Source organism: Oncorhynchus kisutch, linkage group LG18 (genome assembly GCF_002021735.2).
Source record: "Oncorhynchus kisutch isolate 150728-3 linkage group LG18, Okis_V2, whole genome shotgun sequence".
NCBI classification, from domain to species: domain Eukaryota; kingdom Metazoa; phylum Chordata; class Actinopteri; order Salmoniformes; family Salmonidae; genus Oncorhynchus; species Oncorhynchus kisutch.
In genome coordinates this window covers 46735339-46749556 of record NC_034191.2, presented here as the reverse complement: position 1 = coordinate 46749556, position 14218 = coordinate 46735339, and the positions used below count along the sequence as shown (strand labels likewise).

Sequence of the window (14218 nt, the reverse complement as noted above, 5' to 3'; positions counted from 1 at the left end):
CATATGAAGCCGGCTCTACGCATCTGGTCTCCAGTGCGTCTCTTTGGGCCGGCTTACATGGCACTAGCCTTGCGCACGGTGTCCCCGGTTCGCCTGCATAGCCCAGTGCGGGCTATTCCACCTCGCCACACTGGCAGGGCGACCGGGACCGTTCAACCGGGTAAGGTTGGGCAGGCTCGGTGCTCAAGAGCTCCAGTGCGCCTGCACGGTCCAGTCTATCCGTCACCACCTCCACGCACCAGCCCTCCGGTGGCAGCCCCCTGCACCAGGCTGTCTCTCCGGCTCATCCTTACAGGGGCTCCCGCCTGTCCAGCGCTGCCGGAGCCTTCCTCCTCTCCAGCGCTGCCGGAGTCTCCCGCCTGTCCGGCGCTGCTGCCGGAGTCTCCCGCCTGTCTGGCGCTGCTGCCGGAGTCTCCCGCCTGTCCGGCGCTGCTGCCGGAGTCTGAGGCGCCAGAGCCCCTCAGCCCAGAGGCGCCAGAGCCCCTCAGCCAAGAGGCGCCAGAGCCCCTCAGCCCAGAGGTGCCAGAGCTTCCGCCCCTCTGTCCCGAGCTGCCGCCCCTCTGTCCCGAGCTGCCGCCCCTCTGTCCCGAGCTGCCCCTCAGTCCAGTGGGGTCATTAAGTAGGGTCGCCGTGGCTACGAGGCCACGGAAGCGGACAAGGTGGGGGACTAAGACTACGGTGAAGTGGGGGCCACGTCCAGCACCAGAGCCGCCACCGCGGACAGATGCCCACCCAGACCCTCCCCAATAGGTTCAGGTTTTGCGGCCGGAGTCCGCACCTTGGGGGGGACCATAGTTTGCTTTGTATGTTTCTATGTTTTGGTTGGTCAGGGTGCGATCTGAGTGGGCATTCTATGTTGGATGTCTTGTTTGTCTATTTCTATGTCTGGCCTGATATGGTTCTCAATCAGAGGCAGGTGTTAGTCATTGTCTCTGATTGGGAACCATATTTAGGTAGCCTGGGTTTCACTGTGTTTTTGTGGGTGATTGTTCCTGTCTCTGTTTTGCACCAGATAGGACTGTTTTAGGTTTTCGCACGTTTGTTGTTTTGTTAGTTTATTCGTGTACAGTTTCTTTATGAAAGTACGATGAATAACAACCACGCTGCATTTTGGTCCGCCTCTACTTCACCTAAAGAAAACCGTTACAATTGCATAACACTAAAAGTGTAAAGTCCCTAATACTGACGAAGTGTAACAGCGTCAGCACTAAGCACAATGTTAATTTAACACTGAAAAGTGTGGACCAATATATACTGTGACCCTGTGTTGATTCAATGAGAGAGAATTTTCCATCTACATTCTCTAAACTCAAGAATATATATATATATTTTTTTTTGTTTAATTCGCCAAATATAAAGCAATGGAACTGCATAACAATGCTGGGATGTGAAGTAGTTGTTCTGACTCTTGGGGTGCTTCATTGGAGTGTACAGCTGTTGTCCTCGGCTACAGATAGCTAGTTGGCTCATTAGCCACCGCCTCACTGTGGGGGACGCTAGCCTCATGCAAAGCACTCTGGGAAGAAAAATGAAGTTTGTTATAGTTATATTATATTATATTATATTATATTATATTATTTATATTATTATTATTATTATTATATTATTTGTTATAGTAGTTATATTATTTTTGGCTCATCACCAACTTTTTCTTCCTGCAACACATCCAGGGGAGATCTGCTTACATGCTGAGGTTTTATAAGTCAGACAGGCTTATAGACAATAAGTGAACTCACTGACTTATTCAAAGTTAACTTTTAATAAGTCAGACTGGGTGGGCATGTAGCATCAAGCCAGTTCCCTGATTCAATACCATATGCTTTCAGGAAATTCAGACTAGCAGACGTTGGAAGCACATTAATCTGCGCGGGGAACAAGATTGGAAATTTGACTACTTGAATGCGTCCTCAAAATGATCTTTAACAAAGTTAGCGAGACTACTTCAGCTCCGCAATAAGTCTCAACTGAGAATTTGTGACATCAATACTAATCAGAGCGAGAGCCGACATTTGCTTAAGGTGATGTTTAAGCAGCATGTCTACCCCATAAAGCGGTTGTGATTACTGAAGTGGCTGCATAGTTAGAAAGTGCAATGAAGAAAGACTACTCTTCAGGCAGTGTAATAGTACTCTTTCACTTCCTGGAAAGCCAGAACAGACTATGTTTTTGCTGTGGATATTTCTGTGAAAATGTATTTCGAGTGGCACCTTAACTTTAGCATATTTGAACAGAATTTGTATGCACTTTACATGTGCAGACACAACATGGAGGACATACAGTACATACTGCAAAGCTAAATCAAACAAATTGTGTCTGGCACAGGACACAAGAAAATTGATTTACAATACATTTAAATGTGGCTACCTGTGAAGAAAAGACCAGAGGTGAATGCTGTTTCTATGACTGCAAACTACTAATTAGACTAATTCATTGAAACAAGCTGTGCCTTAGCTTTGACAAAGTGCTTGTGCTGAAATGCACTTCTTGAGCTCGAGCTACACAGTAATACTGCACCACCAGTGATTAAGTGGTTGAGGAATAGTTGTCAGGGAGGTGGACAATGTCAAATGTGACTTGGAGGGTTTGAATCCTGGCTCACTTTGGTCAGGCAAGTCCCTTTACTGGGAGTCTTTAATCGCAAGTTGATTCCGCAAGGTGCCCTTGGGGAAAAAGGTGTTTAATCCTGAATAGCTTCAATAATTGTCAAGCTGTAAATGTAATGCATGGCTTATTAAGCCTCCATTTTGTAATGTAGCTCAGGAAATAGGATACTTGAGTCTGAAGGTGAAATCAAAAAGTGGTGCACTGCTAGGCGTTGAGGCCTGCATGTGGGTAATTGATGAAAGACCCAATGAATACATGTAGCTATGAATGACTGTCTAGTCTGTCTACTGTTTCTATGATACTCATTTGGCATTTTCGAATGAAATTAGTAGAAATGGACCATAACTAACAGGGATTAATAATGCACACCTCCCTGCAAAACACACATACACAAATGCATGCAAGTACTCGGACAAACACACAGTTTTGTACACCTTCGGGCAGAGATGAGCACTCGAGCACATCGGCAATGCCTGACATGTCTGCTTGCCTCAGACCTCTGTTCTAACGACGGGTGGGAGCGAAAAGGCCAGGTGTCTGTGCGAGGTTTCATTATGTTTAAAGTTTTTTTTAAGAGTGGGCCTGCATGCATTTCAATTTGATGTACGCTACTTCTGCGATGACAGTGTTTAGAGCTTCACCATCATCTTTTTCAGCTCCTCTGGTCATGATGAAGGAGATCATTTAATTAAATGTAAAATGCTCAAATAAGGGACAAGGCCAATGCCAGTCTAGCTGCTCCCCAACTGTTTTCTCAGCGCTAAGATACCAAATACAGAGACTGGGAGATGGTTCCAAAACCTGGTAATCCTGTTCTGATTAAGATATTGGAAGGGCCTTTTGGGAGCTTTCTATTCAAGGTGTTTTCTAATCTGTACAAGTCGACACCCACCCACGCACACACACAAAATTGTGAATCGCCTCTGACGGAGAACCTTGTACAGTACTATCCACTCCAGTGACGGGAGGCCATTACAGCTCGAGGGTAGGTATACATCTGGCCTCACATATCGTTATGCCACCTAGTGTGCAATACTATAGCTTGGCAAAAAATCCATTCTCAACACCTTCATCAGATTTTGCATATACAGTAGCATTTCCTCCTGTATTTCAAATATAACAGTAATGTTACTGAAGATGAGTCACAATTATCTGCGTCTCGTAATGTTACATACAGTGCCTTGCGAAAGTATTCGGCCCCCTTGAACTTTGCGACCTTTTGCCACATTTCAGGCTTCAAACATAAAGATATAAAACTGTCTTTTTTGTGAAGAATCAACAAGTGGGACACAATCATGAAGTGGAACGACATTTATTGGATATTTCAAACTTTTTTAACAAATCAAGAACTGAAAAATTGGGCGTGCAAAATTATTCAGCCCCTTTACTTTCAGTGCAGCAAACTCTCTCCAGAAGTTCAGTGAGGATCTCTGAATGATCCAATGTTGACCTAAATGACTAATGATGATAAATACAATCCACCTGTGTGTAATCAAGTCTCCGTATAAATGCACCTGCACTGTGATAGTCTCAGAGGTCCGTTAAAAGCGCAGAGAGCATCATGAAGAACAAGGAACACGCCAGGCAGGTCCGAGATACTGTTGTGAAGAAGTTTAAAGCCGGATTTGGATACAAAAAGATTTCCCAAGCTTTAAACATCCCAAGGAGCACTGTGCAAGCGATAATATTGAAATGGAAGGAGTATCAGCCCACTGCAAATCTACCAAGACCTGGCCGTCCCTCTAAACTTTCAGCTCATACAAGGAGAAGACTGATCAGAGATGCAGCCAAGAGGCCCATGATCACTCTGGATGAACTGCAGAGATCTACAGCTGAGGTGGGAGACTCTGTCCATAGGACAACAATCAGTCGTATATTGCACAAATCTGGCCTTTATGGAAGAGTGGCAAGAAGAAAGCCATTTCTTAAAGATATCCATAAAAAGTGTCATTTAAAGTTTGCCACAAGCCACCAGGGAGACACACCAAACATGTGGAAGAAGGTGCTCTGGTCAGATGAAACCAAAATTGAACTTTTTGGCAACAATGCAAAACGTTATGTTTGGCTTAAAAGCAACACAGCTCATCACCCTGAACATACCATCCCCACTGTCAAACATGGTGGTGGCAGCATCATGGTTTGGGCCTGCTTTTCTTCAGCAGGGACAGGGAAGATGGAAAATTGATGGGAAGATGGATGGAGCCAAATACAGGACCATTCTGGAAGAAAACCTGATGGAGTCTGCAAAAGACCTGAGACTGGGACGGAGATTTGTCTTCCAACAAGACAATGATCCAAAACATAAAACAAAATCCACAATGGAATGGTTCAAAAATAAATATATCCAGGTGTTAGAATGGCCAAGTCAAAGTCCAGACCTGAATCCAATCGAGAATCTGTGGAAAGAACTGAAAACTGCTGTTCACAAATGCTCTCCATCCAACCTCACTGAGCTCGAGCTGTTTTGCAAGGAGGAATGGGAAAGAATTTCAGTCTCTCGATGTGCAAAACTGATAGAGACATACCCCAAGCGACTTACAGCTGTAATCGCAGCAAAAGGTGGCGCTACAAAGTATTAACTTAAGGGGGCTGAATAATTTTGCACGCCCAATTTTTCAGTTTTTGATTTGTTAAAAAAGTTTGAAATATCCAATAAATGTTGTTCCACTTCATGATTGTGTCCCACTTGTTGTTGATTCTTCACAAAAAAATACAGTTTTATATCTTTATGTTTGAAGCCTGAAATGTGTCAAAAGATCGCAAAGTTCAAGGGGGCAAGGCACTGTAATTGTTGTGTCGTGTCTTTGGCTATGACGGATTAATTGCTATAACATGCTATTATATAAAATAATTTCTCCATAATTAATATCACCTGATTGAGCTAATCATGTAAATGTAATTAACTAGAGAGTCGGGCACCACAAAATAATATTTATAGAGCTGTTTTCTTCCGAATAAACTCTTAAAGATTTAGCAATATTTTACATCAATAGCAGTCAACATTAATCGTCATCTTACTTCAGTCTCATATTCTGAAAGTTGTAAATTCTTGGTCATCTGCAAGAATCCTGGCTAACAAGTTGAATCAGCAATACAAAATTGGGTTTAATTATTTATTTACTAAATACCTAACTAATCACACAGAATAACATATACAAAGAATGAATTATCCCTGGATAATTATTTACGTCATAGGAAACATCCCTAGCGGGCGGAACAGATATGACAGCTTGTTACGCAAAGGAAAAGGGGCGGGTTTGAGTGAAAGAGCGGGAGACTGGGGGAACAAAGGTAAGAAGCTATGCTATCGTAAATACAGTATCTTATGCATTCTAAATTACCGCCCATTTGGAAAAGGAAAATGCAACAAATATTTACTCTGAGCTGCGCTTCAGTAGGTTGGTGGTAGGTGGAAGGCCGTGTTGCCAAACCGAGTCCTCTGTACTTTGAAGAATGTCTCTGCTGGTAAATTGGATACGGGATACTCTGTCTGTTCCTTCCTAACCTGCGTTTGCAGCTGTGGTCGCTAACTCAACGGCTAGGGGGTATCACTTCTGTTGTGATTAAGAGTTCAAAGTTCATACCATTCGCAACCAAAGCTCATGCTGATGTTGGCTTCATTCTGTAGTTTTTTTCTGAACCATTCTGACATGGGATCGTCATCCTCACATCTGCGGAACAGATAGTTATGTTGTAGTCAAGAGCTTATATAGGAAGGAAGAGGGGGTGTGTGAAAAGGTTACAACCTCTGTCTCTTCACGTGGGTGGGCCACTGAGTGAGCAGCCCTGTAACGGATTTCTTCTGTCGAAGGAGAGGAGGACCAAAATGCAACGTAGTTCGTGTTCAACATGTTTAATAAAAGACGATAACGTGAACACTACTCAAATACAAAATAACAAACGTGGCAAAAACCGGAACAGTCCTATCTGGTGCAGAGAACACAAAGACAGGGAACAATCACCCACAAAATTCCCACAGAATATGGCTGCCTAAATATGGTTCCCAATCAGAGACAACGATAGACAGCTGCCTCTAATTGAGAACCAATCTAGGCAACCATAGACCTACAAACTACCTAGAAAGGAAACAGCCCCATAAACATACAAAAAACACTAGACCAGCAAAAACTGACTGCCTCTATTCAGCCCTCTCGTATCATACAGAGTCAAGGTGGCGAATGATGATTCAGCTGATACTAGTTCCGTCTGGGAATCTTTCACAGAATGAGTGTAATGAACACAATGGGAGACAGAGAGCTGGTTTCAAGCGCAGGGCGCAGCAGGTGTTTATTGTAAAGGACCACAGGAGGAGGCAGGTAACTCGGTCCAGGGGCAGGCAGAAGGTGTTGGTTCAGTTTTTCTGTGCTCGGCTTTTTACTTAACAAATAAGGAACACTCAAAATATGCACTTATGAATCATAACAATTTTAATCAAAATACAGCTGTAGACAGAAATCAAAGATCAAACATCACACATGTCTCTCCTGAGTTCTGCCAAATAGGAAAAGTCCCAAGTTGCTTTTATCATGCTTGTAGTCAACCCCCTGTGATGTAACTGCCTACGTCATTACCTTCTACTCATGAGACCAAGCCCATGCATCCACAGCTATACAAACATAGTTTCAGCGTTATCTAAATGCTTAGCAGTAAATGTCCACTCTCCAGGTTGATTTATAGTGGTATGTCTTACTAGTCTCTTATCTATTTCCCCTGCAGGGTTCTGTGTTTATCCTTGAGTTGCTTTTCTCACAGACTGTTTCTTTATAAGAGGCAGAGACTAGAATATAACTGTGAAACAATGTTAAACCTTACAATACATATACTGTTAATCTGTAGTCTAGGACCCTATAAATGTGGAGGAGGAGGGTCCCATAGCAACATACATAAGCATAATCAATTATTATAATATATTAAACATTTGGTGCAGCCCCTATCATGACCCCATCAAAGGTCATACACATGGGTCCAAAAAGGCAACAGTACAGGCAGGGAAAAGGCTAGTAACGTCGTCCGGGAGATCAGGCAATAGGTTTATAACAGGAAATCCGATAGGAAAAGTACAGGCCTGATAGTTTTGCCTGCCTCAATAATGATGCCTTTTTGCCTATTCCCTATAGGCAAAAAGGCATCATTATTGAGGCAGGCAAAACTATCATACACGGGAGAAGTAAATTACAGGAAAAACAGAGCTCTGTATAGAGGTGTGTCACAAAACAAAGAATACCTCATGATGGGGTGCAAAGAACTAAACTAAATAGTGTAAGATAATGACATACAGGTGTGTGAACAGGTGATCAGAATTCAGGTGATTGGGATCTAGAGAGTGAGCTGCGTTCAGGGGATCTACGTGTTTGAGAGTCTGAGTTGGAAGCAGACGTTACAATGAGTGAGATACATTTTTATTCAAATACGTAGCTGTGCTCTGGGTTGGAATCTTTCAAAAGATAAGAGTTAGATGTAGAGTATGCATAGAAGGTGGTAGGTGGAAGGCAACACGGCCTTCCACCTACCACCAACCTACTGAAGCGCAGCTCAGAGTAAATATTTGTTGCATTTTCATGGACAAACTAAAAGTCAACCACCTGGCTCGGAGGTTGTGTACAGTGTACTCTATATGACCTACCACTCTTGTTTAAGTGTCCATCACCTTCATCGTGACCTCTCATAGCTACACGGATGGTAGGCCAGAGGGGCTCCTATCCTAGCAAACCGCTCCAGTCCCCACACTTTTATTTCCTCTAACCTAGACAAATATCAAGGATCCTAGGCTTTATACAGGGAGAGTGGCCTACCCCTCTGCCGCCAGCGCTGGGTAGAGGAAATGCGCAGCTGCTATAATGTGTATTTTCCGGCTGCACAGGGACACACGGTACAATGCCGATGCGGGGCCATGCCGTAACAGCCACAGAAGGATTTTAATCATCGGCTCTCCCCACGAATGACACGGTCATGGTGCGGGGTTAACAGAGATGTGAAGCCTTTCTTTGCTTAGTGAGATGATTCACTTGGTTTACTGCCGGCTTCAAACACAACCTATTTTCTTACTGGATTAATTTAAAGTATTTTGGGAAGCCGCTGTTGTTTATTTTGGGGCGGGGTGGTTTGGTGGCCATTAGCCAACTTTTATAACAGCCAACTTCTTCAGAAATTTTTAAGACTGTTTTGTTCTTTCAACTTAGAACTTTGTTCTTTGTCTCTGTGTTGTCCCTATAATTTCTAAGCAAACAGCTGGAGGTAGGGCTTTCTCCCGTTTTATTAAACTAGGCAAGTCAGTTATTAACAACAAATTCTTATTTACAATGACGGCCTACCCCAGCCAAACCTGGACGACGCCGGGCCAATTGTGTGTGGCCCTACGAGACTCCCAATCAGGGACTACAGTGATGACTCTTGCTCTGAGATGCAGTGCCTTATACCGCTGCGCTACTCGGGAGCCAGAGTGGCACAGCTCTTATAGAGCTACATTTTTATGGAATGGTCTGCCTATCCATGTGAGAGACGCAGACTCAGTCTCGACCTTTAAATCTTTACTGAAGACTCATCTCTTTAGTAGGTCCTATGTTTTAGTGTAGTCTGGCCCAGGAGTGCGAAGGTGAATGGAAAAGCACTGGAGTGACGAAACACCCTTGCTGTCTCTGCCTGGCCTGTTCCCCTCTCTCCATTGGGATTCTCTGCCTCTGACCTTATTTCAGTGGCTGAGTCACTGGCTTACTAGTGCTCTTCCATGCCGTCCCTAGGAGGGGTGCGTTACTTGAGTGGGTTGAGTCCCTGACCTGATCTTTCTGTCCAGTTTGTCGCCCCCTCGGCCTGTGCGGTCGAATAGATCTTCGAGGGCTATACTCAGCCTTGTCTCAGGGTAGTAGGTTGGTGGTCTGTTGATATCCCTCTGGTGGTGTGCGCTGGTGTGCTTTGGCAAAGTGGGTGGGGTTATATCCTGCCTGGTTGGCCCTGTCTGGGGGGCTCATCGGACGGGGCCACCATGTCTCCCGATCCTCCCTGTCTCCGCCTCCAGTATCTATGCTGCAATAGTCTATGTGCCGGGGGCTAGGGTCAGTCTGATACATCTGGTGTTATTCTCCTCTCTTTTCTGGTGTCCTGTATGAATTTAAGTATGCTCCCTCTAATTCTCTCTCTCTCCCTCTCGGAGGACCTGAGCCCTTGGACCATGCCTCAGAACTAACTGGCTGACCCCAGTCCACCTGGTCATGCTGCTACTCCAGTTTCTACTCTTCTGCCTGTGGCTATGGAACCCTGACCTGTTCACCAGAAGTGCTACCTTGTCCCAGACCTTCTGTTTTCAAATCTCTCTCTACCACAGTTTTTCCAAGCCACCGTGCTCCTACATCTGCATTGCTTTCTGTTTGGGGTTTTAGGCTGGGTTTCTGTATAGCACTTTGTGACATCTGCTGATGTAAAAAGGGCTTTATAAATAATTTTGATTGATTGAGAGAACAAGGAATGTTTCGTTCATTTTTTACCTAGCCTGGTTTGATGGACCTCTGTTGGATTGATGGCTTGAAGCTAGCTCTCTCATGCATGTCAGCAAACAGGGTTCACAGGTGTCACAGCAGCTGACACTGGAGTACTATTGATGCTCTTTAATTGGCTACAGGGTTACACAGTGGGAGAAACTAGCAGCAAACCTGATGAATCGATGAATGAGTGGATGGATGGAGGAAAGGGATATACAGCTAGTATATAGGAGCAGATGGATGGATCTGATCCACACATCCACACATACAGTAGACAGATACTTTGATGAACATGAATGCATCAGGAGTTAAAAATAAATCAGCTTCTTGACTGACATGTTGATTTCTCGTCTTAAACAGGAACTAAAGCATTGAAGAAGAGGCAGCTGTGGTTCTCCCATTAGGAAAACTTCACCCACTATTCATTAGTTTGTTCTGTATGGATATTGACAACTACTTGGCTTTATTGACTATCATTATGGCGTAGCGAGAGCATGGCAGAGGCCTCAGATAAAGAGGTGGACAGCGGCGTATAATTTCACTAATTGAGCCATTTACTTAGACTGGCCAATAACACTTTTCAGCCTGAGCGCTTTAATGGCATTGATAAAGAAAGACAGAGAGAGAAAAGAAAACACTTAACAGAGTCTTAGGCAGTTGGTCTAAATACCTCAATGTTTTTCCTCAGTGATCCCAGGCTTAATTTGTGAATTGTATGCATCCTTTTGTCAAGTCTCCAGGCTCTGTTCACAATGTTGCTATGAGACTGTATGCTTGTGGGTTGTCAGTGGCAATGTTCCCACAAACTATGCTTTCACCCCTTAGCTCTCCGTAAAAAAATCATCCCCCTGTTGTCACCCCTCTCTCTATCCACTCCTGTCCTCCCTCCTCTCTCTCCAATCTTGTAATCCCTTTCTCCTCTTTCCTGTCATCCCTCTCTCTATCTCTGAACCGCCCTCTTTTTCCTCTCCAGGCATCATCCGGACAGCGCTGCCCAACATGGACCGAGAGGTGAAAGACCAATACGTTTTGGTCATCCAGGCCAAAGACATGGTGGGTCAGATGGGCGGCCTTTCAGGCACCACCTCTGTCACGATCACTCTCACCGACGTCAACGACAACCCGCCACACTTCTCTCGCAGTAAGACTGAGTCCTTTATGCTCTGTGCATCACTGACACTGACAAAATTCAATCTAATGTGTCTCTCTCCCTCTCAGACAATGCCCTGAACCCCTGCATTCACTGTCATCTCAGTCTCACTATTGTGGCGGTTTGACATGAATCTCTAAAATCACTCTCATTCACAATGACAGTTTTGGGGAGAAAGCTTTGAGTGAAAATGTAGGCTATACTTTATATTGCAGATTCATTTCACCACAGTACCCCTTTCATGCATATGTGTAATTTCGCTAAACATTGTGTATCTCTCCATCTGATCGGGGTGTTCACAGCACATTTATTACTTTTTTGATCGAAGGCTTCAAATGTAGGATACCCTAGGAAGTATAAAACTCTCCTCCCCTCACTCCATGTCAGAGCAGGGAGTGAGGGGAGAATGTAGATACAACGATGAGGCAAAAAAAATTGTCATCAGCCTATTTCACAGCCCACTAATGGGTTCCATGCCAGGTGTTGGGATTCAAAGGCGTGAGGTGCTTCTCATGATAATCTGTGGCCCCGGCAATTGCTTTACCTCTGATAGTCCTACCGACCGGCCGCTTTAACCAAGCACTGTTGTCCTACTGTCACGCCCTGACCTTAGAAAGCCTGTTTATTTCTCTATTTGGTTAGGTCATGGTGTGATTTGGTTGGGCATTCTAGTTTTCTATTTCTTTGTTGGCCAGTTACGGTTCCCAATCAGAGGCAGCTGTCTATCGTTGTCTCTGATTGGGAATCATACTTAGGCAGCCGGTTTTCCACCTGAGTTTGTGGGATCTTGGTTTTCCACAGTTGCTGTCTAGCCCTGCAGAACTTTACGTTTGTTTATTTTGTTGTTTTGGCAGTGTTTCAGTATTAAATATCATGAAAACCTTCCACGCGCTTTGTCTCTTTCATTCAACGACAGACGTAACAGTCCCACTGGGAATGTGATGAAAGAAATAAAAGCCGAAAATAAACCATTCTCTCTACTGTTATTCTGACATTTCACGTTCTTAAAATAAAGTGGTGATCCTAACTGACCTAAAACTGAATTTTTACTAGGATTAAATGTCAGGAATTGTGAAGTTTAAATGTATTTGGCCAAGGTGTAACTTCCAACTTCAACTATATTATGCACGGATCGGGGATTCTTCCATTCACTTTGGTCAAGAAATATTATGTTTCATGTAGCATGGATTGTGAATGTGTCAGAATGTGTAATACATTTTCATGTGAATACAAACAACTCCATTGTTCTAAAAGTTGTATGTTCAAGAAACAAATATTTGCCCTTACCACCGTAAATGTATTCAATGTAAAACTACTCATTGAAAATAATTATTCACTATTTCCTCTTATAAATTGAGGGAAAAAAATGAATCCATTAATTTGCTGTTTTACCAGTCATTGTGAGAGAGGGAAATCAAAGGCAGCTGGGGGCAATATAAATATGAGCTGCTAAGGAGTATGGAAACCACCTCATCTCTAACCACTACTCCTCTTTCATCCAGAGAACTATCAGTACACTGTGCTGGAGTCCTTGCCTGTGGCATCCGTGGTGGCCAGGGTCAAGGCTGTGGATGCAGACATAGGCCCCAACGCAGAGATGGAGTATAGGATCATTGAGGACGGACCTGGGTTGTTCAACATCACCACAGATGAGGACACGCAAGAGGGCGTTATCATCCTTCAAAAGGTACACATGCAGAGATTTTGTATCTGTCCAAAAAATAATTTCTATGGAGCTCATACATTGATGGACAATGTTGTTTTTACGCATGCAACACTTCTGACTTTGTCCATTCGTCAAAAGTTTAAGTCAAACTTTTTGTGGACAAAAACGGATAGTGACGAATGCACATCTTTCGTCCATTTCCATCGATCTCTGTCTGTCCATGGCCTTGCACTGGCCAAAGATGATGACTCACTCTGAGAATGTGATGGGATGCTATGGTGAAGCAGAGTTGTATAATATCAATGCTTTGATGTCTAACTTCAATTGCATTATAGGCATGCTTTTTTTTCAGTTGACCAATTATAATGGCTTTTATTTTATAGCCTATAGCACTCAAACTTTTCTTACTTTTTACTTAGTGGTCGAAATATAAAGCATTACTGCTATGTCAAAAGTTTATTTACTTGTAGACTATTTTAGTGTTTTTTGAAGGTTTAAAAAGATATCCCCAGGCCACTCAAGAATTTGAGACTGGCCGCCATGAGACTTTGTAGGTGTGAGTGCTATTGTTGGCCCCAAGCCAGTTGTCACAGGGTTCAATCTGATATTTTGTCTGTTTTCACCATCACCAGTCATCGACGAGTACCACAGAGTGGAAAGTCATACAGACAATAAACACAGACAATAAATGTGTCACATCAATGTCCTAGGGCTACAACGGTGAGTCAATAAGCCAGAAATATGACAATATACCTTCTAAACACTCACATTTTTAAATGCCTTTCAACGTGATGTGTTGTGTGCCTTTTCTTGCAATCAATAGCTAGCTTTCACACTACACAGTAATTCAATATAAAAACGTCTGGATGAAAGATGTATTTGTGAGAGTCTGATTATGTGCAAGGTTGGATAGGGTCATTGTATTTCTTCAATATACTTGTGTACAACGAGGCCATGTTGGCATGAGCAATGCGCATACAAATACAGCATCTTTATGGCTATGCCCTCACCATTTATAGCAAATGTGGCCAGTGCTTATAAACTAGCCAATCAGGACATGCTTTACCTTGATTGGAAGGTCACTCTGTTGATATCTGGAATCCGGCAGACCTATACTCCTAAACTACAGTTTAAGTCGGAAGTTTACATACACCTTGGCCAAATACATTTAAACTCAGTTTTTCACAATTCCTGATATTTAATCCGAGTAAAAATTCCCTGTCTTAGGTCAGTTCGGATCAGCACTTTATTTTAAGAATGTGAAATGTCAGAATCATAATAGAGAGAATGATTTATTTCAGCTTTTATTTCTTTCATCACATTCCA

At 43.4% G+C, this 14218-nt stretch overlaps 1 protein-coding gene across 4 annotated transcripts in view; it reads left to right on the top strand.

The window, feature by feature from the left end:
• Window positions 1–14218, top strand: part of LOC109909336 (cadherin-7-like) — a 154916-nt gene that overhangs the window by 82152 nt on the left and 58546 nt on the right. For all 4 annotated transcript variants that reach the window (XM_031795251.1, XM_031795252.1, XM_020508404.2 and 1 more), the window contains exons 4-5: window positions 11050–11217; window positions 12729–12913. In XM_031795251.1, the coding sequence (XP_031651111.1) occupies window positions 11050–11217; window positions 12729–12913 (353 nt within the window). The remainder of the gene's footprint in view (window positions 1–11049; window positions 11218–12728; window positions 12914–14218) is intronic.